Source organism: Calonectris borealis, chromosome 1 (assembly GCF_964195595.1).
Source record: "Calonectris borealis chromosome 1, bCalBor7.hap1.2, whole genome shotgun sequence".
Taxonomy (NCBI): Eukaryota; Metazoa; Chordata; class Aves; order Procellariiformes; family Procellariidae; genus Calonectris; species Calonectris borealis.
The window spans coordinates 144,797,070-144,822,979 of NC_134312.1; the positions used below are offsets into that span (position 1 = coordinate 144,797,070).

Sequence of the window (25,910 nt, forward strand, 5' to 3'; positions counted from 1 at the left end):
AAAGGACTTTTGAGAGGTGTTGTAGCTGTATGGTTATATTTTCATAAAAACCTCTGTGCTGGGAAGTAGCAATAGACTTTCTAATACTGTGAGAAGTAACTCAAATAATTTTAGTGCCCAGATGTGTAAAACTGGGAGAACGTTTCTAAATTTCCTTTACTTAAATATCTTGGAAAGGAGTAAAAGTGATATTCCATGAGGCCACCAGAGCTTTGGAAGAGAGTGGGATTTTCATTTGGTCCAATAATGTACATTATTAATGCTATAAATAGTATCTGAGATGTCCTCATGCTGCCATTTTTAATGACTGGAAAAGCTGCTGTCACCTCTCTGTATCACTCTGCAATAAACAAATCCAAAAGGTGTATTCAAGATGTTTCTGTTTAAAAAAGGAAAAAAAAAAATTTCTTCTCAAAAAGATGGAATTAACGGTGTAGAAAACTATGAATTACAGGTGTTTGAGCCAAAACTGTTGTTATGGTAGCATATGTATCTTCCAAATCCTTGTTTTCAAATGTGTAATTCAGTAAAGTAACTCTTAGGATGATTTTTGTTTCCTGTTTGAATCAGTGGTGAACTTGTGGGAGAAACCCAAGGTATTCTCTTCACTGCCTAAGCACTGGTTGATGCTCACATAATTGAGGCTTTAATACCCCTGGGAAGAATGAAATAACAAAAAAAGGAAAGAAAACCAGGAACTATTTTTTACTCACTGCTAAATCTTTACCTGATGTTATCAAAGCATCTTTTATTTTGTTAGGTTTCTTTTACTCAAAATGGTGGTGAAGCTGGCTTAGTATGTTTAATAGTTTATGAAGTGTTTCAACAGAACTGCATTCACAATTGAAAATGTTGTTCTTCCTCCCACCTCTGCTATTAATGCTACTCTATTTTAGTGTTCATAGTGGATTCTTGGTATTTAACTCTGCCCTATGTCTTCTCTGAAAGAATACTTCTAATCACTACATAACGCCATTATAAAGTCACATTTGAGGAACAGATACTGCAGTGTCTGAAGCTCATTCTTTGCCTAGTCTTGTTAAGTAGATGGAAGTGATCACGTGCTGAGATGAGATTCAGTAGCACTTGGGAAGATGTGCATGAACCTGAGTCAACCTAGCCCAGGAAATGGTCAGTTCTTTAGTCTGACATCGTAAGTCTCTACAGAGATTTATGTTTCACTTTTTTAAACGGCTGTTCATTATAGATGGATCCCACCTAAACGGTGCTGAAGCAGATCTTTTTCAAATATCAGCCTTCACTAACTTGAGTTAGTTAAGCATTACATTTCATTATCCATCTGTTCATTTTTGTAATCAGCAGGAGGTTATCAGTAATTTCTCATTAAACAATTGGCTTTTGCTTTCTAGCATCTGCTTTAAATACACAGTTGGTTGCTATCGCTTCCTTGTGCTCATGTGCATTTTAGTAATACGCTCAGTATTTTTTCTCTTTTGTTGTACCTACTGCAGCTGTAGTTTGTTCTTCTTAACTCAGCCTAATTTCAGCTTTCTTGAAAAGTACTGGAAGGGTTTCTGTCACGCACTTAAGTCTTGCATTTGACCATTTCTAACTTACGAGTAGTCCACTAGAGCAGTACGTGCTTTAAATCCTTTCAGTAAAGCTGTGTATCTCGCTAATCAGTTCTGCAAGTGAAGGGAGAGTAAGCTAGCTTAAATTTAAGTAATTATTCCAGAAATCTAGTGCTGCTTCTGGTTACATGTTTCTTTACTGTAAATACAAAATATCGGAAAATTATGTTCTTCCTGCAGGTGCCGCCTTAGTGTTCTGACACTTGGGCATTTCCCAACATAGCGAGACTCTCTCATTTTCTGGTGTTTTGCCCGCTCCTAGGTACGAAGCAGAACTGAGTCCTGTAGACCATCAGAAGGCCAGCGTCCTAAAGTATCAAATGGAAAAAAGACCGTTTTTTGAAATGCCTTCCCATCTGGCTGATGTAGACTTGGATGAATATGACTATGAGGAGGACTTTGAGTAGTGGTTACTTATGGTCAACACTTGCAGAAGAGAAGGGACAGTCTGCAGCAGGTCTGCTACACACCTATACGTTTCAGTGGGTTTTGTATCCAGGAAGTCAGCTTAGTTTTGTGCTAAAAATATTTAATCAACTCCACTACCTTTTAAATAAAAGAAGCGAATTTGTATGGAATGATGAAACTTTTTGTATTTATTCAATAGTCTATAGTTTGTAAAATAGATTAAAATATTTATTTACAGATGTTGCATAATTCCTTTTTGGAAGAATAACAATATTTGACTTTAGAGAAAAGTAATCTACTGTTTTTAAGATAACTGTATAATTCTCTCCGAGTTGACGTGTGGTGCACTGACCATCTCCATCCCATACGTGAACAGGTGTTCCTGTCCTGGTACGGGAGGTAAGGAGACAATTTATACCTGGCCTGCGATGCTTCCATGCTTATAGACAGCCCTAGGGTTTTTATGCCTTGGCAAGGAAGAGACGTGACTGTGAGTGCATGATTCAGCTCTCATTTACAAATAGAGTTTCATTTGACAAGCTGAGCATATTAGCGCACAAGGCAAGCGAACGCCTGAGACAAGTTGCTTCTCTTCTCTGTGTAGTCCTTGTTTGCCCCAACTTTAATTCTGCTTGCCCTTTTAAACTTCAGTCTTTGATGTTCATTATAAAAAGATTATTTAATAATCAAGTCTGTTTTAGTGTTCATACTTGATCCAAAATGAGTGTGTTGATTCATGTAGAAGGAACCAATTTTTATAAAATCCTTTGTATAAGTGGTACTTGATCAGTGATGTGCACTAATTTGTTGTGGGTATTCAGTGCTTTTGTCTGTCCCCCCCTTCAGTTGTTTGCTATTGACACATTCCATGGATATTCATCAGTGTCACAGCAGCTTGAAATTGTTGCCTCACTCTTACTGTTAAACAGATTTTGTTGGGAAAAAAAAAATGTACAAAAAGATGTAAGTTATTTTTTTGGTTGCAGTGTAGATCTGTTAAAATGTTTTAAAATCATGTTTGTATTTTCAAATAAAGATTTTCATACATGTAATTTAACAGTTCTAATTATTGTGTTATGTACTGCATACAAGTAACTTCCTACTATTAAAGGACCAGTTAAGATACGATGGGTTACACATGTATGCAGTCTGGTTGGATAATTACACCAAGCTGCATATTCAAAGCAATCAAGCTCCAGCAGCTTTTTCTTCATCCAAAAGACAGTGTTGCTGAACAGCTGGAAGTCGCACAGAGAAATTAGTCCCTCTCAACTCCTCACACCACCTCATGAGGAGACTTACAAACCTCTGTATCTTAAGCAATGAAACTCATCACTGTTAGTGAGTCTTACCAAGACAAACTCAAGTCATTTTAATACCGTTCAAAGGATTTTTAAAAATAATATCAGGGTTGATTATTCCATTTTAATGGAAACTCATCAATGTCAAATTTCTCTAGTGTTGGTCACTACTTGCCTGTGATTTGGAATTTTTAAACAGTAAAGATACACAGAGGATGTACGTTGAGCTCCGTTCCTTAAGGTGCTGTGGGAAAGGATGACCAACTGGCTTTCTAGAAGATGATCCTGAACTTCTACTGCTGTTCAAGGGGTAGTGACTTTTCCCTGACCTGAAACCCTTCAGCTGGAAGCCCCCTTCTTAAAAAGGGGGCTCGTAAATGGGCGTGTACAGCCACGGACTTTCTCATTGCACAGTGACATTTCTCCGTTAAACAAACAGAGCTATGGTGCAGGGTAGATCTCTTCTGCAGAGCCTGTAGCTGTTATTGCCACTTTGTGTTTCATGAAGTGCCTCTTAAATCCTGCTCCCTATTACACTTTTGCTGACCAAGTCCCTTTTTTCCTAAAGGACTTGCACAGCTCTATTAGAGCAAATTATGATGTTATTGTGGAAGTGGCTTTTCTTGCAATACATGAACTATAACAATTACTGTACCTTCCGCCAGAAGGATAATTCCCAGCCGTAGTCCTTCATTACAAGAATTAAAGCATCTGCACATCTGATGTGGTCCCAGGCATAACTGTTTTCTTGGTCCAAGTCCAGCTGTATTCTGCCTACCTGGTAAGTGTTTCGGCCTAGAGCCACAAATGTAGATGGATGAGGGAAACATCACTATCACAGTCCAGGTACAGGGGAACAGGAACTGAGAACAAGCTGATCTGGGTGACAATCGGCATTATCTTGTAGAGTACTACCTATTCCCCTACTGCATACTTAACTATGCAAAATGAAACATAATGGTTTTACTATTGCCTGGGAGGCATTCCTGGCTTTCACGTCCATGTTTGTAGGAGCTCACTTCTCAGTCTATTTAATAACACGGCAAACTACAAGGCCAGTAGCACTGCTGCTCTTCTTTCTCCAGACTTAGTGTGGGAATAGTACTTGCACTTTTAGTACTAACAGATAGCAATGGTTTTGTAGTTTATTCTACACGGTTACAATCCGAAACGTATATATATATGAAAAAAATAAAGCTGATGGGATTAATGCAGTGTACAACTCCATGGAGCGGTGACAAAAGGTCAGTGAAAGCAGCCAGCATCCCCCAGCCTAGTGCCTCTGAAACACTCTTGAGTGAAGAACATTTCCAAATTCTTAATGGAAAAACTTATTTTGAAGGGCCATATTTACAGTCTATTTACATTGTCTTTTCAGGCTTTATATTTTCCAAGTAAGTGCCACATGATCACTGTGTATGAAGGATTTTTTCCAGAGGAAAATACTCAGCCAACTGGTCCGCTTTCTTTGTTACTTAGAAGCCTTGATGCAAGTCTCCTGGAATTTAGAAATACTTTCAGACGATTTGATCCAGGTTTTCCATCTTACAGCCAGGAAACAGCACTGCCAAGTCACCTGCCATCACCCACCAGGTCACAGCATTCACAGCTGGGCCAGGCTCCTTTCTCCCTGGGGTCAGGTACAAGGAAAGAAGTAGATCTCCATCTTGGTTATCTCAAATGGTAAAGAATACACCCAGCAGAACGCTGTCCCCACGCTGATCTGAGCAAGCGTGTCTCATCTAGTTTAAAGAGTCTTTGACTCAGTATTTGTCAATACCCTGATTCCAATCCTTAGGTTGGGAATTGTTCCAAGGCAGCATCAAGGACCAGGATGCAGTTGAGTAACGATGTTCATAACACCCACCACCTTAGAAGTGCAACAGCCAAATCAGTTACACCATGAGCAGCAATGTGGAGAAATCAACCACAGTGCTAGTAACTGGTTCTGGTGGATGCCTACAGGCAGAGATTTGACTTGATCTGTATCTCCTGCTGCCTTGGTTGATGCCATCACAATCCCATTTTCAGTTAAACAATTTGCAGAAAAAAATGGTAGCATGTTCTTCACTTCCATTTATCCTCTCAGCTTCTTAACTGTCCTATACCAGAAGAAAAAAAAAGATTAAGTCAGTCTCATACTATCAAGAAAACATCATATAAGAGCACATAAGGAATCAGAATACAAGCGTAGCCTCTAACCATTTAGCAGCTTGGCCATAGCTGGCTCTTGGAAAGCACTATATTTAGCTTCTACAAAAGGAAAGCAGCATTTCTAGACCACAAGGAGCCCAGAAAAGGCACCACAGGGAAAGGCCACGTACTAGATAATAAGTAGTGCATTTTCTTTATGGCTTCGATCTTGGTCCACAGATTTAAATTCTTTTATTATCTATTTTCAATAGGAGCTGCTCCAAGCATACGGTCCAAACAAATAGTCTGCATTTTAAAAGGCACACAACTGGAACAAAAGGTAGAAGTCCCTTTTTCCTTCTAGACCTCTTAAAAAAAAAAAAAAAAAAAAAAAAACCAAAAAAAACCACCACTCAAATATGAAAAGAAACCATTTGTTCAACGTTACAGGAAAAACTCAAAAATCAGACAAGGTCTTCGAATGTGGCTCTTAGATCCCAGATAACCAGAGCCACCGGAAATCAAGGGGTTGCCTAAATCACTGCAAAAAAAACTGTGCGCCAAGCACTGGGTTTACATTCTATTAGAAGTTCAGAGAGCAGGGGGAAATACAGGAGAAACACCTGAAGGAACCGCTCAGCCCCTTGCAATGGCTGACACAGCAAACCCTTAGAGGACGGGAGGGATGTGAAAGGCTGCAGCACAGGAAACCTCATGGCCTCTTTTTATTCCCCCCTTTCCCCCCTTCCAGTACAGTCCTGCTGCAAGATGCCCCGTGTACAACCACCTATTTGAGTCCTTGCACTCCACTGTCCCAAGGGGCTAAAAGTCCTTCCCTGCTGCAAGTATCCATTCCAGGGCTAAGCTGAGACCCAGGCAGACAGCTGCAGTTTTGCCAAACTATTATCTGATCCCAAAGGCAATTGGTGCCCACAAGACAACCCCCAAGCTACGCTGGCTGCCACTCCAAGCCCACAGCATTCGCATGCTTCCCTTCAAATCCCCAGCTGGTTTGAGGACAATTTAATCTCCCCAGCTGGTTTGAGGACAATTTAATCTCCCCAACAGCCTTGACTGGAAAAGGGCAAGAAACAAGGGCGAGAGCCCTGGGCTGACCAGTGATCAGACACATTCCAAGTCTTTCGATCTAAAGAGCACAATGCAAACACCATATTTGAAGCAGACATTCCCTGCAGGCCATGCAGCAGTGCCATCTCTGCAATGTGTCAGTAACATGAAGCAACTGCAGCACATGGGTCTTAATCAAGAAGCTTCATGGTATGGGAAAAAAGGAAACTGGATCCTCCTCTTAATGCATCCTAGTTGGTGTTCAATGTACCTAAGGATGTCTAGATGCTACAATGAAAATTGCCTTAAAAATGCAGATCAAGCTGAAGGAGACTACAGCTGCAGCTGGAAAGCGAAGAGGGGAGAACCCCTTTTCTCAGCCTGAAAGGGGCCACAAAAGAGCAGCCCCTTTGCTGCTAGAAGGGTACTGATGAGATTCTGAACTCACATTCACCCACCTCAACTACAGCTGTCCTCAGAGCTGGAAAGACCGAGCCAGAATTACCTGGTCTGCACCAACCACATCAACATCGACATCTTCAACTGTGTCTTCTGCTTGACCTTCCTCTGAGACATCTTCTGTCTTAATCTCATCTTTGCTGCAAAACAGAAAAAAAACCTAAGTCTTGAGAAACTTTGTAACAGAGGTTGCACATTGCAGAAGTGCGCTTAAGGCAAAGTAATTCACATATTAAGATCTGCTGCTGAGATAATCTATGTAAGGTAGCCCAATGCTTCTGGCCCAGTATTTCCCAGGTATGAAAGAGGTTATGCTCTGAGGAATTCCCCATAAAGCAGTTCAGAAGCAAAACATTCATTTATACAGGGGCTACCTTCATGTTTAATAAATTTTTGTTCTATTTTACTTGTATTCACCAGGTCCATTCAACAAGCGTCCCAAAACCTGTTAAAACATGCGTCTTTCTCGGATGTGTTTCATCTTTTAACCTACCAATATGGGAAATAGCACCTAACAACCTCAGTAAATGAACTGTATTAAAGGAAAATATCCCAACTGAGCACTTTGAGTGCTTTACAGAGCTCAAAAGTAGACTCCAGACTCCCTGTTTCTGCAATACCTCTCTTACATCCAAGTTCTGCAGGGTTTCACTCAGGCACGTGTGCATGCTGCACACAGACATGCACATCTCTAAAAGAAAGTCACCAGTTACACAGCAGTTAATAGCAGATCTTCCGAGACAAGAATCCTCTTTCATTTCCAGAGATGCAGAAAACACTCATTATCCGGCTGCAGCAAACAGCCAGGGAGTAACCAACACCACAGCCCTCTAATCAGGACCAGAGACAAGAGAAGTGGGACAGGGAACCCTCCTCATTCCTTGTCTTTTTCTCTGCACACTCAATATTAGCCCAAGAAGGCCTGGAAGCCCTGTGGAGGGCATTCAGGCTAAAGCAGCAAATGCAGATATTGGACTGAGGAAACAAAAAACCCAACCTGTCCTTGGGACACAGCCCATAAGACAGACAGGAGGGGCACGCACCCTGTGCCCTTTGCCCATGGAAGCATTACAAAAAGCAGAAGCAGAGGTGGATAGAGAGACCCCAATTGTCAATACCAGGACAAGTGAAGGAGCTTGTAAGACATAAAACTCTCACCAGTATCTTCTCCGCAACCCTCCTGGATAAAGGAACGGCAAATGTTCCTGCAAGTGCATTTCTCGAGATTTTAGCCTCTTTCTGCTTTTCCCTGCTGCAGAGGCAAGCTGGGAAGCACACTGCAAGTCTGGCGCTTTGCTTGCTGCTTCAGCCTGGCTGGTTTCAGGCAAAGACCCTGTAACAGACAGTGAACAGACTCGTTCTGCAGCCTCACCCTCGGAGGTCTTGAGATGGGTATTTCCAACACGTTTCCCACAGCGGTGAAGTAACAGGGCCAAGCTCAAAGAGAGATTTGGAGCAAAGCATTTATTGAAGGAACCAGCTAAAAGTCACATAAAAGAAAATCAATTTAGTTTGCCCACTGCTCATTTTTGCAATCTAGATCTACAATCTTGGCCCCGCTCCGTAAGTGTTATCAGTACTGCTGAGACTACATAACCCTCAAGAAAGAAGGGCTTTTGGGACACAAAGGAACAAGCTTTCTGAAGGCAGGTCACTGAAAAGAGAATTTCTGAGAAAGGATGAGAGAGAAACTAAAGTACACTCTGGAAAAATTCCCTTTCCTCCACATACAACTGCACGTGTCCACAGCACTTAGCATTTTTACTGGCAAACATTTTTGGCAAACTGGAAAACATTTTTACTGTTTTCATCATGGCTTTACTACATTTAATTAAGTCCCTAAATATCCATGCAGTTAATACCTCATTACGGATTAGAAGTCCATGAGACCTGCTAAAGCCTCGATGCAGCCCACCTAACGATAACTCTTTAAGTCAGGAGTAATCTTACAGACTCCCTAGAAATTCAACAGAGAGAAAGACCCCAGAAGATGATTTGGCCCAGATCATCTGGGCTGAAGATCTGAATCAACTTCTGGAAATACCTCTCGTCTCAATTACCTACTGGGCCTAAAGGAACAATGCCCTTAACTTAACAATTTAAGGCAATGAACCAAGTCTCAATGGCACAGACAAATGCCGGAGCTCAGTACAGAGCAGAATTCAAGATTATCTGAATTCGGCTCACAGAAAGTTTCCAGACCAACCTTCCTGTTATTGAGTGATGAAGAGGACTTTAACAACAACAACGCTGAAGGCAAAAGCCAGCATTCAAACTGGAAAGTCCACAACATCCAACACACTGTGGTACTGCTAATGCAAAGCATGAAGTGTATTTTTGCTGGGACAAAGCAAGTACAGCTGATCCAGAACAGGGAAGTTTTCATACCATTAGACAATTTCCTTTTAAAAGAAGACATCTTAGATGTGCCCACGGGAGACCACTCTCCTGAACTGCCGAGGACAGAGCTCTCCTCATCTTCATTTGCCAGTAAAGAGTTTCTGTACCAAATCAACGGCTGCCATTCATCTCCTCTGCAAGGCAGTGGTTCTGCCATATACCTCTGTAAGTAAGCATACCTGGAGAAAACCAAAGGCAAGCATAAGAAAACTCAGTATCTTTCCCCTCAATGTCTAGGGACACTATTACTAGAAAGGCATTTTCCCTTTACTCTCCAAAGGTGCAGACAGAACCGTCAAAGAAAAAGCAAGGGCATTCTTTTTCTCAGAAATATCTGACATCTCTGAAATATCTGAATATTTAAAACGTAAATGTCTTCAAAGCTAAAAGAGTGCTTGAATTTTAGCATTAGAAACAACACTTGATTCACAGGAATTACAGAATTACATCTCTACAGTCTCTAGAAAGAATGTCCTGCGCAGGAAAAGTCACTGCCAGGAGCAGTGTGAACGGAACAGAACTCTGTGAGGATGCACCCCTTCTCCTGGTGGGTCTTTTCTGCCTCATGGACTGCAACACAAAGGAGATCCCAGACGAGAGATGCTCCTTGTGATTCAACAGTACAGAAGGTCAGGAAATGGGGTATTTATGCCATGTGTGCCTGTTTTGTCAAAATTTAAAAAAAGAACAACCAATAAAACCACTTTTCTATAATATCATCTCAATTCTCCAATTCTCTCAGGTTCCCAATAAAATCTGAATTGTCTGCAAGAAGCAGCTAACAGCTCTGCAGTTATGACACCACAGAAGATGTGGGAAACATTGGTTCAAATCCCTGTTCTGCCTGATTCAATCCAGAGACTTGACATGGGGCCTCCCTGAATCCCAGGTGAAGCTATCACCTTTTCTGGAGCAAAGAGGTCTCCTTCAAACATTCTTTTTGAAAAACAGGACATTTCTGACAAAGTCTTTCTGATCCATTCCTAGTTCATAACAACAAGAAAAGAAAACCAAAGTCTGACTCAGGATTAGAAACTGGATATTCACTACATTTCAGCTACAGCTCATCACTTTAAAATCAAGCCCAGTGTTGTTAAAACAGACTCCACCTTAGCAAATACCAGAAGTGACAGTTTTAACGCCAGCCTGTACAGTGTATTATTCTTACTTTGATTAGGAGTGTGGCCTGGAAAATATCAGACATTTCATTCATTTTGCAAAACAAGAAAACCGGTGCTGGGAGGACGTTAGGGTAAGCACCGACTCCGAAACAATTAGAGTCCTGGACTCTGGGGGCCCTAGGGATCAAGAAACCCTGGTAATGGAATTTGTTGGTTTCAAACAAGCGTGTATTGTAACTACTGTTTTAGGGTCTAATCCAACTGCTATCAATGTCAGTGGAAAGACTCCTACTGATTCAGGAATCAAGCCCTTCATGCAGCTTGTTATTCAATAATTCATTTCTTGTGTGCATTTTGTGGCACAGAGCAATTGACAAGTCAGGTATTTTACTGCTACAGCCTGGGCAATTACAGGGGAGGAGGTTAAAATCCACATACTTTGATGGTGTTGAAATATACTCCTTTCTGACAAATGCCCATATTCTGTATCTCATCTGTTACAGGTACATTCACATATGTTAACATACAAACGTGGACATCAATCCTATGATTAATAATAAAAATGAAAATAACCAGATGTTTATTTCTAAAAGTTCATGTTGACCTAAAACATTCCATCCAGTAATTTATGATGGCGCTAAACCTAAATATTTCTAAGAGGAAATATAATCTCCAGCCCCTGCAAGGCATTTTAGGCCTCCCAGAATAGAAACTGTTACTCTAGAAACATAGTTTGAATGTAGTTGTGGATAAAATTGCAACTTCCCCCCTTGTGAATTTTATTGTTTCCCATTTGTTCCCAGCAGCAGTGGGAAGGTCCAAAGCAGCAAGAACTGAAGTCAAAGAGCATTCTCTGTATTTCCCACAAAAGTTTTCAATTAATAAACCTACCTGAATGTATCTAATACATTCAGGAATATACTTCTGTACTTCTCTGGTCAAGTTAAACATAGCCCTAGGAAAAAAATTATCCGGATTTAGCTTTAAATCTGCCCACACCAATGATGAAATATTTTCCTTTTGTTTAATTAAAAATTATTCTTTGGAGGTAAATGAAATGGCAAAGCTTTTCAAGGATGGATTAACAGAAATCTACTTATTGCACAAGTGTCACCACACAGATGATAACAGCTCTTTAAAATCCAGACAACATGGACAGAGTTGCACAGAAACTGTACAAAACAGGAGCTGGAGCACCTCCCCTATGAGGGCAGGCTGAGACAGTTGGGGTTGTTCAGCCTGGAGAAGAGAAGGCTCTGGGGAGACCTTATTGCAGCCTTCCAGTACTTAAAGGGGGCCTACCGGAAAGATGGGGAGGGACTCTTTATCAGGGAGTATAGTGGTAGGACGAGGGGTAATGGTTTCAAACTGAAAGAGGGTAGGTTTAGATTAGATACTAGGAAGAAAAAAATTCTTTACTGTGAGGGTGGTGAGGCACTGGAACAGGTTTCCCAGAGAAGTTGTGGATGCCCCATCACTGGACGTGTTCAAGGCCAGGCTGGATGAGGCTTTGAGCAACCTGGTCTCGTGGAAGGTGTCCATGTCTGTGGCAGGGGGATTGGAACTAGATGATCTTTAAGCCCCCTTCCAACCCAAACCCTTCTGTGATTCTATGATTCTATGAAAACCAATTGTAGTTGTAGATCTCAAAGATTCTCTCCGAGAAAAACGCAAGAAAGGGAAGTTATCACTACCCATAGATTATCCACTTTAGATTTACCAGGAGTTGTAATCAGTATATGTCAAATATTTTTCTTCTGTATTTTACATTTTGGGTTTGAATTCTTTTTTTAAAATACCTTGTCTGGGTAGCAGGCAATCATTAATAAATTGTGTTTGTCATGTAAAGTAACAGGAAAGTAGACATTTTACTGCTCTTGACCCTTGTTATATAAAAAATGGTTAATGATACCCATGGAAGTTAACCTCCAATTTAAGTGACACAGGAGCAAACAAGTTACACAGAGCTCAGCGAGATGTGATGGTTGGCTTTTTTTTCCATTTCTGCTGACTTCCTCTCCAAAGTGGAACTTTTCTTGTCAGGTACTGCAGTGATTTGCTCAGAAATTCAAAAAGGCAGATGTGTCTTAATGTTTCATCTTACATTCCCACGTCTTCAAATATGCTCTCAGGAAAAAGGAAATACCTGTTATATATTTTGCAATAGGTTTTACAGTATTTGTAAATAGAAGACTGAAGTGCAGAGATCCAGATCCAAAATAAGCAGCATTGACTAGGGAAGTAATGACAAAGGTCAAATAGAAGGAAGAATACTACTTCCTTCTCAAAAATGACTGGAATTGAGGCAGGTGAAGACGGGAGTAAGAGACATAATCATACATCTCTCTGTTCAGATGCGTAATGCCCCATGATGCCAAAACAAGGCTATCATTCTCATATTATTAAATGTAAATATTTAAACCACTGTAAAACATGAGCCCAACTGGATCAGGGCATATTCCCCTGGAAATAGTAAATTTCTGAATTTAAATATCCACATTATGAATAGTGTCATGTATATTTCTATTCCAAATATATTCCATGGAACTCATGTAATTGAGTCCTGAAGCTGTGGAATCAGATCATTACAAAATAATGATTTGGGCACTCTCTCTTCCTCAATCTTCTCTGCTTTACTTTTCTGTTCAGAAAAGCATTCCTGCTGTTCCACCGGCCAGTCAAGTTGCAAATCTCTTCCACCAAATTAACATTGTCTTTCCTGTAGGAGAATTGCCATATGTGGCTACAACTACATCTAAAAAACATCTAGAATGCATACTGCATATACAATCTGAAATAACTACAAAATTCAACAAGTGTCTCTCAAACTAACAGCCTCAGAGGCAGATTGATTTCAAAGGTTCTCTGAAAAGCCCTTGAGCAACTTCTGCAACACTGAAGGTCAAGTGTCCCATGTACATGAATACACAAACTGTGTATGACAGTGTACAAGAACTTAACTTACACTAGTCTTTTGTCTGGCTTTAGCAGCTTGTTGGAAAATTCACTGATGATTAACAGAAAGCTCAAGTTAGGAGGCAAGCATTTTCCATCTACTCCAGTAGCTCCTTGAAAAGCAAATTCAATCCCTTCCCTATTAGAAGAAATAAAAAAAAAACACATAATAAAGCAGACAACTAACAAAAGCAATGACCATGGACAAAGTGATGTTACGTGGCACATACTTGTGTATCATGGCTACAGATTCTCTAGATTTCACTTGGTCCCAGCCAAACGTTAGTGAAAAGCGACGAGCAAGTTCTTTCATATTTGTGAAGGAAGCAGAGGAGAAGTCCACACCGCTAATGCTGTCTTGGCTTTCTGCATGTGTCTGAAACAGCTGCAAAAGAAGTGTCAGATAAGCAATTGTATGTAATCCTACAGGCAAACAAAGCACCAGGAGGACACAGCGACATGCACAGCAAGCAACAGTTAGCTTACACAGAGAGAAGCCTTACAAAAGAGCAGGTAAGTCATGTGCTTTTGAAGCACATGTGATTGGAACGACACGGAACTGACACAAAGGACACTGTTGTGCTTAACAGATAGGCGCAAATTAAAAAAAGTAAAAATAAAGCATAAACAGAGAACCGATTCCTGAAAATGATGGCTCCAGTGACCCCACCTCCTGTTGGGACTTCTGAAACAAGCCACAGAGGCCTAATTTGCCTGAGGGGCTTTCAGAATATCAGAATGCAGATATAAAGCAGCAAGTTTGGCAGCAGCATAGTCCAATTTCTGAGAGTGAGACTGGGTCAAAAGCACGTCTCGAGCTCAATTAATTATCTTTTGGTTTTTTTTTTTTCCTAACAGAACATGGAGGTAGCTTGTTCTTTTCAACCTGTTAACTTTCAAGGTCAAGCAAAGGCCAAAAAGGGCCTGTTGTCTATGTGATACCTAAACACAAAGTCCTGACTATATCAGCAGAATATATGTAGCCAAATGCTGCTTAGCCTCATCTAAGCTCAGATTTCAGGGGCTAGTTCACAGATCTAAGCCCCTGGCAATGCTTGTGAAATAAGCAAAGCTCATGTATCAGTACCCCCTGGGAGGAGCTTGCTTTGTGGCTTAAAGCACGACTCCAAGCTAGAAGCAGCTCTGGTCATGGGCAGAGCCGGCAAAAGCAGCTGCTAAAATAGCTAACTGGCCTCATCAGTCAGCAGCTGCAAGCTCCAGCAACTGAGACCCTTCAGAAGAGCTGCACCCCACTTCCTTACAGAAAAAAATACTGAAAATACTGGGGATTAGAGCTGGCCAGCCACAGACACATTTGTGGTTCTTTGAATTCAATAGGAATTGAGGCAGTTCGTAAAACACAGAATAATATCCTTAACCTTCGTTAAGGTTAAGAGACACCTACCATATCCCAAGAAACACTCCATAATCTCACATCAGTCATGACACACTATGCATTTGAAGATTAAAAACAAGACAAAAAAGTCATGCACAAAATTACATTTTAAAACAGATGTAATGATTTGAAAGGAGTTTTAATTATGACCTGCAAAAACAACATACACATAGAAAGTACAGGCAAGGAAACGATTTCTTCCACTAGGTTTTTTAATGAATTTGAATAATTATGGCAATGTAGGTAAAACACTGCAATACGAATACAGCTGTCATAAGATCCCCTAGCCTCTTGCTTTAATCTTAACCTTACCTGCTGTAGACAGAGAATCAGTGTCTTAGCACTCTGAATTTTGTTATTGTGCCTCGTCCTGCTTAACGTTTCTTTAATTATGTCTCCAAAATCATTGTAGGTCTATTAACAGCAATAAAACAAATGAGAATTATCATTCCCCTTCTTTAGCATTGGGAGCACACAAAACACATGACTGTGTTCATGTCACACAAGTTCATAAAACACTCTCAATATCAGAACACCCAAGCTAAAAGATGAAAACTTTTTATATTATTTCATATGTAAAGCAATGGTATGCTCCTTTAAGAGTAATGTAAGGATTAAAGTTACACTGAAATTGTTAAGTATTTATTATAACAAAAGAACAAAGCCTCCTCAGTAGAGAAATAGAGAGTTTCCTGTATTTAACCAATGTCTGCCTTGGGCCCAATGAAGTAAAGAAGAAGATTAGGACGAGAGGAAATGGCCTCAAGTTGCGCCAAGGGAGGTTTAGATTGGACATTAGGAGAAATTTCTTTACTGAAAGAGTGATCAGGCCTTGGAACAGGCTGCCCAGGGAAGTGGTGGAGTCACCATCCCTGGAAGTATTTAAAAGACGTGTAGATGAGGCCCTTAGGGACATGGTGTAGTGGGCATGGTGTGTTGGGTTGGACTCGATGATCTTAGAGGTCTTTTCCAACCTTAATGATTCTATGATTCTAAGATTCATATTCAGGTATTTCCCAAGTACCGTTAGTAGACTCAAAGCCATTGCCCGCTCTGTGCTGTTCTCGGCCCTCCTGAAACCCACTTCAGAGTGGCTGAAGCTCTACCAGTTGTCTAAGCACAGGGACCCATGTGAAATCTAGGCCATCTGCATATAGACTGTGTGAGCTATATGAAGTAAGTTGACCGCTTCAATGTGAGAACCTCTATAGTTAAAACACTCTCCCAGCCATAAACTACTTCTCTGCAATGGCTTCTCTGGAGAAGCTTAGGAGTAGATGTTCAGACAGACATACCCTCTTCTCAATTTTCAGTTACTTTGTCTGCAGAGCGAATTTGTCCCACTCCTTGCTTGATTTTATAGCCCTTTTGTGATTATACAAGGATTCTGAGCCATAAGACTATTAATCCCCTATCTTTCACAAACACTAGAATCACTTTCAAAAACTCAAATGCACTGATAGGCAAAGCAACCTTATCTAAAACATTACCTTCACATAATACTTATAGATCTCAGCAGCCGCAGTCATCTCTACCACATTATACACTATTAACTTGCAATATGCTGCAAGAAGACTCCGCTTTTTGTGCAAGTCATCAAGTTTGCAACTTTCATCCTTTCTGTCCTTCTCTTCTGTCAGGTCTAGGGAAACAAAAGCATTAAAACTTTGTTCTACTACTTTATTCAAGATACCTCAATTTTAATGACCAATGTTCATCCAAATAGCACAGACTCAGCTTTTCAGTCAACATGCTAAGCAACAGATGCTAGCACGCATTCCTGTGTATATCAGAAAACACAGGCTTATTTCCATTTCAAAGCTTCCAGATGATGACAGTGAAAACGAGTTATTTGCACAGTCTTCTATTCTGATCTTCATAGGGCTTTTGCATTTCTACTAGTCAGAGGCTTCTTGAACAATACTGCTTACAACTACAGAACAGAACCAGAGTGCAGAATAAAAGGCACAAACACACCAAAAGGAAGAGACCAGGCAAACTGCAACCACATTTTTTTCCTAGAATAACACAGATGCTAGAAAAACAGCACATAACTCATCAGAAACCCTACAAAAGTTGCCATACACAGTCAACAAGAGAAGAGTTCAGATAAAACTCTAAGTGGTTATCAACAAGAGCGAAAGAAAAAAGTCATTTCATATCATTAAGAACACATTAAGTCTCTGGAACATGAGTTAATTATTAGCTGGATAACCTGTGGAAAACAAATACTCTTAAGAGCCTTCCAAGACAGCTCTGAAGGTGCTTAGAGAGAGTTTCTTGCAGCAGGAGAGCTGAGATACACTCTTTCCTGCTGTGAATGTAATCTACCAACTGCCAAAAGGCTTCAGTCTTTGACCTATAATTTTGAAGTAGACTGTTTCTGCTTCTAGCATGACTGCGGGCCTGGAAACAAACACAAGGCAAGTGACTGATCAGAAGAATCTGCAAATTAGAGTTAAAACTAAAACGGAGCAGCTGCCAGTTGTGCACACAGACAAGCACACCCATAGCATGCCAGAATCATGCATTCAGGAAGGAATCTGCAATGGGATGACAGGGATCCTTTGTGGGGAGGACTGAGAAATTGAAAGCATCATACACAATGGGTTTGAAACAGATCTCAGGCCATCTAACCCAAAACAGGATCAACTTTATCAGTTTCAGATACATAACATAATGCAACCAGAAACATAATCTGCTTCAAAAGCTCCCATGACTAGGATACTACAACCTACCTGAGCAATCTTTTCTATTGTATCTCTACCTTTACCATTAAGGATTCTCCTCTACTATCTCCCTTGATGAAATTTAGGCCTATCTCTTCTTGCATATACACTGTGACCTGGATAAGTGTGCTGCCCAAAACTGAACACAAACTCCATCTGAACAGCTGAAGGACAAGAGTTTGGCACGATAATCTAGAACAATGCTTGGTTTTTCAAAGCATGACACTTGAACTTGGCCTCAAAACTACAATGAACTAACAATCTGTTTTCAAAACACTCCCAAAAGAAACCAGTCTTCACAATAACAGCCTCAATTTGTCATCTGAATGTGTCTGAAAAAGGCAACAGAGCAACAAGTACATAGCTATTTCCCACAAAATCTGCCCCACACTCCCCAAATCAAAATCCACTAGTCCTTTACTTTGATGGCTTAAAAGTGTCCATGCATTGACAGAGTCACACTGTAACACTGCAAGGCCTTCCACAGAGGTGGCTAACACCATCATCTATACCACCACCATCAGTCTACCAAATACTTTTACATTCTCACCCATCCCTGCGTTACATCAGTCCTTTCTACCTACAAGTAAATTGGCAGCTACCTCCTGTGGTTGATCCACAGTAGATACAGATCAGTGTACAACAGGTACACTGTAAAGGGGCCCAACTACAAAAAAAATCCAACATCCTCCCCCCCCCAAAAAAACCAACAACAAAAAAAAAAAGATCAGCCCCTTTTCCTGATATGTTCAGTGCAGACAGCAAATGACAACAAAAATGGTAGACTTTTTCTCCAGTGATGAAGATGTCTAACCTTTGCTTTCCTCTTCTTCCTCTATGAAAACATGTTCCTGGATAAACAAAAGCAGTTTTTCCTGAAGTGATGTGTTAGGAAGATAATCTAGAAGTCCAACTGCTTCTTCATTATTATTTGAATTCTGATGACTCAAAATCAGCAACCAGTCACAGAGTATCATGAAGGCCTGTATCAAGCAAACAAAGCCAAAGAAGGAGACCATGTTACTTTTCAAGGCAACTCCGCTTTGAGTCTCCATCAAACACCACAAGTCACAACCTAGCTTCTATCCCACTTCTTCCTCACAAGCTAAAGATTTCTGTTTGCCCCAACCTGTGGTAAAAAGCCACAGCTAAGCTCTTCCAGAACTTTTACCTTAGGATACAGTATATACAGGTATCATGCATGAACACCACCTAGAGATTTTCAAACTTCCATGGGAAGGAAGAAAAGCTCTATTATGCTAGAATATCTCTCTTTTAATACATGAATCACTGCACAATTTCTCCAATTTTTTCATTTTTGAAGTAATATTCATAGCAAGGCATTAATAAAGCAATGATACCAACCAGTACACTGATCGGTCAAATCAGAAAACACAATGATTATTAACTGGCAAATAGAGTCATTCAGATTCAGGCCTTGATTCTGCAGATGGACTCATGCAGACACATATCTATGCTAGATTAAAGCACTAAGTTTTGTAGCATTTTAACTAGCATAACTTTAATTTTCCTTTAAAATAAATAGTTGAAGATTGTTTTTTAAAGAGTTATTTCTCTGCTACGAGACAAAAAATAGCAAAAATCAGTAGAAGGAAATACTAGTATGAAAAGAAAGGCAGGCATTTAAAAGGAGGACTGAGCGTGAACGCCAGTTAAGTGATAGAGAAACACAAACCTTTTCTCTTACATCTTTTTCCTTATGGTGGAGGAAGCACATGCAAATCTGACTGAAACGCCTCAGCTCTCTTCTTAGTGCAAAAAGAGTCTCCTAAAAACGTATTTAGGAAAAGTGACAGGACAAAGATGTTAGGGACTATGATTCAATAGAGAATTACAGAATGAAAACAGTTGCATCTTTCTTCCACTGATACTATTTGTTTAAGATAGCACAGCTGATGACATTATGAAAGAAGCTGACATCTCACAGTAGCGACAGCTAACTAGCTATGAACAACTTTAAAACCATGTCTTGTTTTCAGGCACAATATCTGGGATAGAAAGGTCAATCCATAAAAATACATACTTTCCCCTGACTCTGGTGCATAAATGTAACAAATACTAGTAGGACATGTGCATCTGTCACACTTGCTGAGGCTAGTGGTATTCAGCAAGTCACAAACTCTTTGTTTCTCCATCGGTAGGATGGGCAGCTCTAATAGCATGTAGTCCCTTATACAGCCCTCCAAGCAACTACAAAATTTGCTGAATTCGCTTCAGCTTATCCTTACAAAGGAGTGATAATGATTTCCACTTTAGAGATGGAAGTAGAGTCTGAAAATCAGGTGGGATGGACCGGAGTTTTTCTATGTGAATTGCCTTCTGGAGTTGCTCTTCTCTCTCCCTCTGTTGATTACAGAAGGAATGCAGTTTAACTACACTGCTAACTTTGGCACTCAGAAAATTAGACACCTCTTCTATTTGTTAAGATGAATCCAGCAAGAGAGACTATCTGATTTGCCCACAGCCACATAAAAGACTTTCTGATCCTTCACTAGTCCCAGCTGTTGCACTGCACTGAGCTTTGAGCAGTCAACAGAAGAGGAATGCCCTTACAGGAGGGCTGGATTTCATGCTATGCAACTGTATCTTTATAAGAAAGGGGATCCATCCCAGGGCACGCTGAGAAGAAGCACAGGGGGAGGCAAAACGTCGCCTTAACACTATTGGGGGAGGAGGAGGGGGTCCTAGAGAAATGTTCTTTTTCGCTCTTGGAACTTCTCTCTGCCAACATCCAGATTTGGCCCTGCAGAGTGGGCCGTAACACTGTGCTTCCAATCAGAATCTGCTCCCATATGAAAGGCCAAATTAAAAAATGTGCTGCCCCATTATCAGTCGAGCTAACCGTGTCTGGACTGAAAGGCAGAACATATTAGAGCAGTGAGAGATGCGGACATCTACACAGGAATGGAACGGGACGGGAATAGATAGTGAATCAGCCACCAAACGGGTAACCTCCCAGCTAGCATTTCTGACACAAAACAAATGTCCGTGTCAGCGTCCTGTTCTGTACACACAGGAGCACCTGGGGAAGGGGACAGAATGACACATGCAGCAGCACTCAGTGTAGTCAGAAATCACCACAAAGAGGAGCTGCACAGGTAGACATTCACACATGAACCAAAGCATAAAAGAGTTTTCCTCTCTGGTGTCTTAAACCAGACTGTCTTCTGAAATACCTGCCAGAGCTTGGCACTATATAAAACCAATTAAGAAAGTAAGCAGTCAGCTGATGAGAAAATTACCACTTTCCTCAAACTTTCTGCCAGAAATATGTAAGTAAAACACAAAAATAAAAACAAAACAAAGCAACAGGACTTCCTGGAGTTTTCGTTCTTTGTTGCTTAAAACAAGAAAACAACAAACTGTTTGGCAGTGGAACAAGGTCCTTATCTCCATCAAGCCCCAGGAATTCGATGCACATGTTTTGCAGTAAAAATAGAGGTGAACCATTGTTCACTTACTCTCTTGCGGACTGAAAACACTTTTAAAAAAAAAGAGGGCAAGACAAAGAGAAAATGCCTCAACGCAATTTGGTTTCCTCAAAAACCCACACAAATTATCTTTTTAGAAAGCTTGTTTTCTTCTGGCAATCTGAGAATAGAAAAGCAGCTTAAACTTCTAGAAGCACAACTCCGGGTTTCAAAATTACGTGGAGTGGCCAACCTTGGGAGAATTTTCCGAAACTGCAGCTAGTTGCCACAGGAGAGAAAAATACATGCACTGGAGAGCTGGCAGGATCATCTGCAAATAAAAACACATGTCCTTTATTTACATGAAAGGCTCAACAGCAAAAAACTTAGGACTAAACAAAGCATCCAAGCTTGACATTCTGCATGCTGCTTGCACAACCATTTCTGCACTGTAAAGTATTTAGACCCTCAAAATAAAGTTAATAGCTTCATATACAAGCAAATGTTGCCTCCTGAGAAACTTCATTACTAAGGTGCTGCTTCTGCAGAACTCTGACATCTTGACGAGTTCAACAGAAAGTAACCATGTACTAAAAAGGGTGTTCACAGAGGCTAACTTTAGCTTAGCTGCGTAGGATTTCTCTGCAGTCTTCAGTGAAAGGCAGACTCCTCCAGTGGGCAATTCAGAGCAGAAGCCAAACCTTGGTGCTCTGACACTCCACCTAAAGGAGTCCACCTCTACCCACTGGCTGCAGGCTCTCTCTACCCAGCTAAATTTCACCCCTTTCCAAATAACCTCAAGTTCTCTCCTGAAAACGGGGGCTGATTAACATTCATGACTGCTCAAGTATTTCACCTTGTAATCCCAGGATATACACCTCTATCTTGGCACAGCCAGTGTCTGAGTTGAGGCAACCAGACAACCAAAAGGCTGCAGTTGAGACAATTGGTAATTACAAACCATCTTCACCAAGAGTCAGTCTGCAAGCCACAGGTCCAAAGTATTCCAATTTCTGGTTACATGCAATCTATAAGGGGGCCCTCACAGTCCCAACAATTTCATATGTACTGAAAGCAAGACTGTGCAATCAATGGGAAGTACTGAGCATGACAAAGAATCAATCCAGATGTCAGATGATTATCATAGTTTTGGACAATCTCCAAAATGAACAAATCTATGGCATGAATTTACTGATTCCAATAACGTTATACCAAAGACGGCCTCAGTTTCCCAAACTGAGAACTGGAAACAGTATTTTCCTGCCTCATAGGACATTGACATATAAGGTTATTTAATTATAAGGTTATTTATATAAGGTTATTTCCTAATTTTCCTGCTTTCAACAAGAAAAACCTCTTTCAATGTTATATATTAACAACTCACCAGAACAGGCAAACTCCCATGTTCCATTTCAAACACCAGCAACCTTAATGTCTTGTCATGCAGATTCCACTTGGTGAGATCATGGGCACTGCAAGTGAAAAAGAAACAATAATTATACACTAAGCAAGAAATGAAATCTCACCTAACCAAACAGGTTAAATGTATCCTATTTTTGCCTTCATCTGATGTACAGCAATAACTTTAAACAATTAATTATTAATTATAAGGGGGGGAGGAATGAAATTAAGGTTTTTGTGACCTAACACTGCAACCTTTAGTCCATAGCTTTACAGTCTGCATTCCTACCACAAAACTGCAGTGTCATGAGGAGAGGAAAAAGAAGCTTGAGCTCTGTACCTTTTCCTATACTCTATCCACACTCTAAGTGCCCAAAAAGGTCTAAAGAATCATTTCCCCACCCTGCTTTAAAAGAGCGTTTCTAATACTCTTGAGTGTTCACAACTCAACGTTGGACTTCTCTTTGCAAAAACAGAGCAGGCCTAGCATGCAGGATAGGTAAAAGACACATTGAGAAGGCGGCCCAATTCCCTCCACCCCCTACTATCTTGCTTGGTAATTTACTTGATGAACAATCCCTGGAGAACCAAGCTTTTGAGAAATCCATCTTTTAACAAAAGAAGATCAAATAAATGAAAACAAACAAAGCAGATTACATCTGCTGGGAAAAAAAGACTGCATTCACTACACCCTCTTCAGAACGACCACCAGTGTTGACAGTAAGGCAGTGCAAAAGCATCCAGCTAGGAGGGAGGCACCACAGAGAGGATCTGTGTCCACTCTGACATCCCAACTGTAGCACACACTTCTTAGCTACATTAGATGTAGCTGATGCTCCAATCAGCTAAGGAGTCCAAAAAGAATTCCATATCCAAGAGTACAGTTCTGTTAAGAAGAAACTAAACCTTGCAGCACCTCTCATAGGGATCATTTTCATTCTCTTGTGAAAAATCTTATTAAACCCAACAAATGAGCAATTCTCACTTTGCACCTGTTAGGTCAACCCTTAAGTATATGGGGAAGTAAATTGTGTAAATAAACATCTCACTTATGAAACGCTGCTACTCTTCTCAAAGCAGAGTGTATCCGGGAAATTTCTCCTGCATCCGTACAAAATCCTTCTTCCTAAATTATGAAAATTTGGGAAAGAGAAAGGAATTAGCCGGTGTGAGGCAAGGTAACTGCTATGTTCTCCTCCCAACCAACCCACAAGCTTGAATTACTCTCCTCCAGCCCTCTCCAGTCCCTTCACCTTTAACCATGCTACTCATGTCTTCCTCTACAGTAAAAAGAAAACAACACGTTGACTGCACAGAAATTTTGTACAAGGAAATGTCCCTGTCATTAATAAACCCACGGCAGCCTCCCTATTGCTAACACTGAGTAAAAACTAGCAATTAGGCTAACACAGAAGTGCTAACCCTCAGACTCATGGTCCCTCACACAGTTGTTAGGGATCTCTGGAAAACTAACTGTTCACATGGTGCTGACTCTCCTTGCTTCCAGCTGCCAGATCACATTCAAAGATAGCTAAAAATATATTAAATACTTTCCCATAGATGCAATTGCTGTAGTTTCCACAAGTATACTACGTGATTATGGGAGATGGTATATACAACCAGGAATTAGAAGGGAGGGGTTCCAGGAGAAAATCTCTTTATTTAGATATGGATCACACTCTGAAGGAGTTGAAGAATCCCTGGTCTAGCACTTATCTTGTTTCTCGTAAGTACACATTCTCCCACATTGACATAGATACCTATTTAAGACCAACAAAATAAATCCAATCTGAAGTTAGGGGATTTTTTGGCTTGACACATTTTACAATATCACAGTGTCCAATAAAAACCTGCCAGTGTTAACTCTCATACCATGGCATGACACCTGTTCATGACGGCACAGTTGATCAGATCAGCTGCAGGCTTCTGTTGTTCAGTTCAGCCAGCAAGCTATTCATATCACCACCAGCTGTTTCTGCTTTTTAGAACTAATGAAAAACTTTGAGGGAGACTGCAGTCCTCCTTCAAGGGGAAACTCATCATTTCAAAGACCCCAAAGCTATACAATCTGCATTACAGACTGCTGGTCCGTTTTTTTTTTTCTCGTTCTATCTCTACAGCCAAAGTGGCAGCACAAAGGGCATCTTCTGTACAGTCAAATATGTAGAAGTACACAACTATACCTTTTGGTCTCATCACCTATAGATCCACAGCACTTCTTGGCTGATCTTGCGCATAGTATCTTTGGCACAGTAATGGAGCAATTACGGAGCAACTATGGAGCTTAGGTCGAGAATATTCAGAAGACATAAAATGAGCTGGTGCTGGTGTGGACTACCTCGTTTATTATTTTCCCCACCCTATTCCTGCCAAAGTACATCTGCTTCATTAAAATGTAAACAGTCAATCTTTTCAGAGGCGCAAACTCATCTTTGAAAGTTCTGCTCCTCTCAAGCAGAGAAACAGCAGGCAAAGAATAGTTTCATATCCCCCTTAATTTTTTTGTCTTCTTTTTTCATAGGGAAACAGTCTGTTTATCTCCACAATGAGTCACACTCGCCTTTTGCCAGAAGCCATCTAGTAGCTGGTTAAGCTGTCCCGTCAACTCATCTATCAGTTGAGTTCGGGCATGATCCACCTGGCTGTAGATGGCAATTTCTTCACTGCAGAGGATATAATAAGTCCTGGAGGAAGCCTCAAGAACAGACATGTCAGAGTGTTTGGCCACAATGTCTTTTACCTCCCTCAGCAAAGCATCCAAATGCTGCAATTGATAAAAGGGGTATTACAGATTAATTGTACAAAAATCCACTTATGCTTTAGATACATTTCACTAGGCCCATATATCTCTATAGGTCATACAACCAACATGAAATAAATGCCAGTCTAAGGAGCAAAGGGGCAGGATTAGAGGATACAACTTCTTCTTCTGGGTTTATACCTCTTTTTCATTATCATCATCTCTGGATCTTTGTAAAGAATGAAGCAACTGCTTTAAGTTCTACTTTAGCAATACACGTTTGGCACTACATAAAAATAAAGACAAAGGTAGGGAATAAAAAATGCCTTTCCAAAGGACAGGTGTGTCTCCAAACAATGGAAATTGTCTCCTTCAGCAGAGGATGGAGACTGTTTCAGATCACGTCAGCAACTGGGGTCTTCACTCTTAGTGAGAGGAGGTAATTTCTGCCATTCTGCTGACTCTCTCTCTTCCAGTTAATGTTTTGTGCTGAAATTAACCTAGGAGTGTTCGCCTAACATTACCTCCCTGTAAACATCCCTGCTTAAGAATACATTGCGCTATTTCAAGGATTTCATCTATCCATTTCTGACCACCCCTCTCCCATCAGCAGATATACTATCTCCATTCTTATCTTTCAGTTGCTATCATTCCCCAGCAGCTGGGAGTCAGTCTTCAAGGAGAATGAAACAATTCTGTAGTAAACTCCTGGGAGGCACCAGCTTAAACACATGGCATAACCCACCCTCTCTCCACCCAACAATGAAAAACCCAGG

The 25,910-nt window shown here is 40.6% G+C and overlaps 2 protein-coding genes across 5 annotated transcripts in view; one reads left to right on the top strand and one right to left on the bottom strand.

Moving 5' to 3' along the window:
* Nucleotides 1–3,052, top strand: part of PPP2R3B (protein phosphatase 2 regulatory subunit B''beta) — a 55,285-nt gene extending 52,233 nt beyond the window's left edge. For 3 of the 4 annotated variants that reach the window (XM_075134306.1, XM_075134315.1, XM_075134320.1), the window contains one exon: nt 1,855–3,052. In XM_075134306.1, coding sequence (XP_074990407.1) covers nt 1,855–1,999 — 145 coding nt within the window. In that variant the 3' untranslated portion in view covers nt 2,000–3,052. The remainder of the gene's footprint in view (nt 1–1,854) is intronic. The other variant, XR_012670501.1, reaches the window with a different exon arrangement.
* A 290-nt stretch (nt 3,053–3,342) lies between these two features.
* Nucleotides 3,343–25,910, bottom strand: part of LOC142073954 (cohesin subunit SA-2-like) — a 61,216-nt gene continuing 38,648 nt past the window's right edge. The window contains exons 20-33 of the mRNA XM_075134294.1: nt 24,955–25,158; nt 23,444–23,520; nt 22,378–22,465; nt 21,247–21,324; nt 19,259–19,351; nt 18,377–18,545; nt 16,324–16,475; nt 15,146–15,247; nt 13,668–13,822; nt 13,448–13,576; nt 9,350–9,540; nt 8,120–8,294; nt 7,008–7,101; nt 3,343–5,403 (exon numbers count right to left, since the gene is read on the bottom strand). Coding sequence (XP_074990395.1) covers nt 5,395–5,403; nt 7,008–7,101; nt 8,120–8,294; nt 9,350–9,540; nt 13,448–13,576; nt 13,668–13,822; nt 15,146–15,247; nt 16,324–16,475; nt 18,377–18,545; nt 19,259–19,351; nt 21,247–21,324; nt 22,378–22,465; nt 23,444–23,520; nt 24,955–25,158 — 1,716 coding nt within the window. The 3' untranslated portion in view covers nt 3,343–5,394. The remainder of the gene's footprint in view (nt 5,404–7,007; nt 7,102–8,119; nt 8,295–9,349; nt 9,541–13,447; nt 13,577–13,667; nt 13,823–15,145; nt 15,248–16,323; nt 16,476–18,376; nt 18,546–19,258; nt 19,352–21,246; nt 21,325–22,377; nt 22,466–23,443; nt 23,521–24,954; nt 25,159–25,910) is intronic.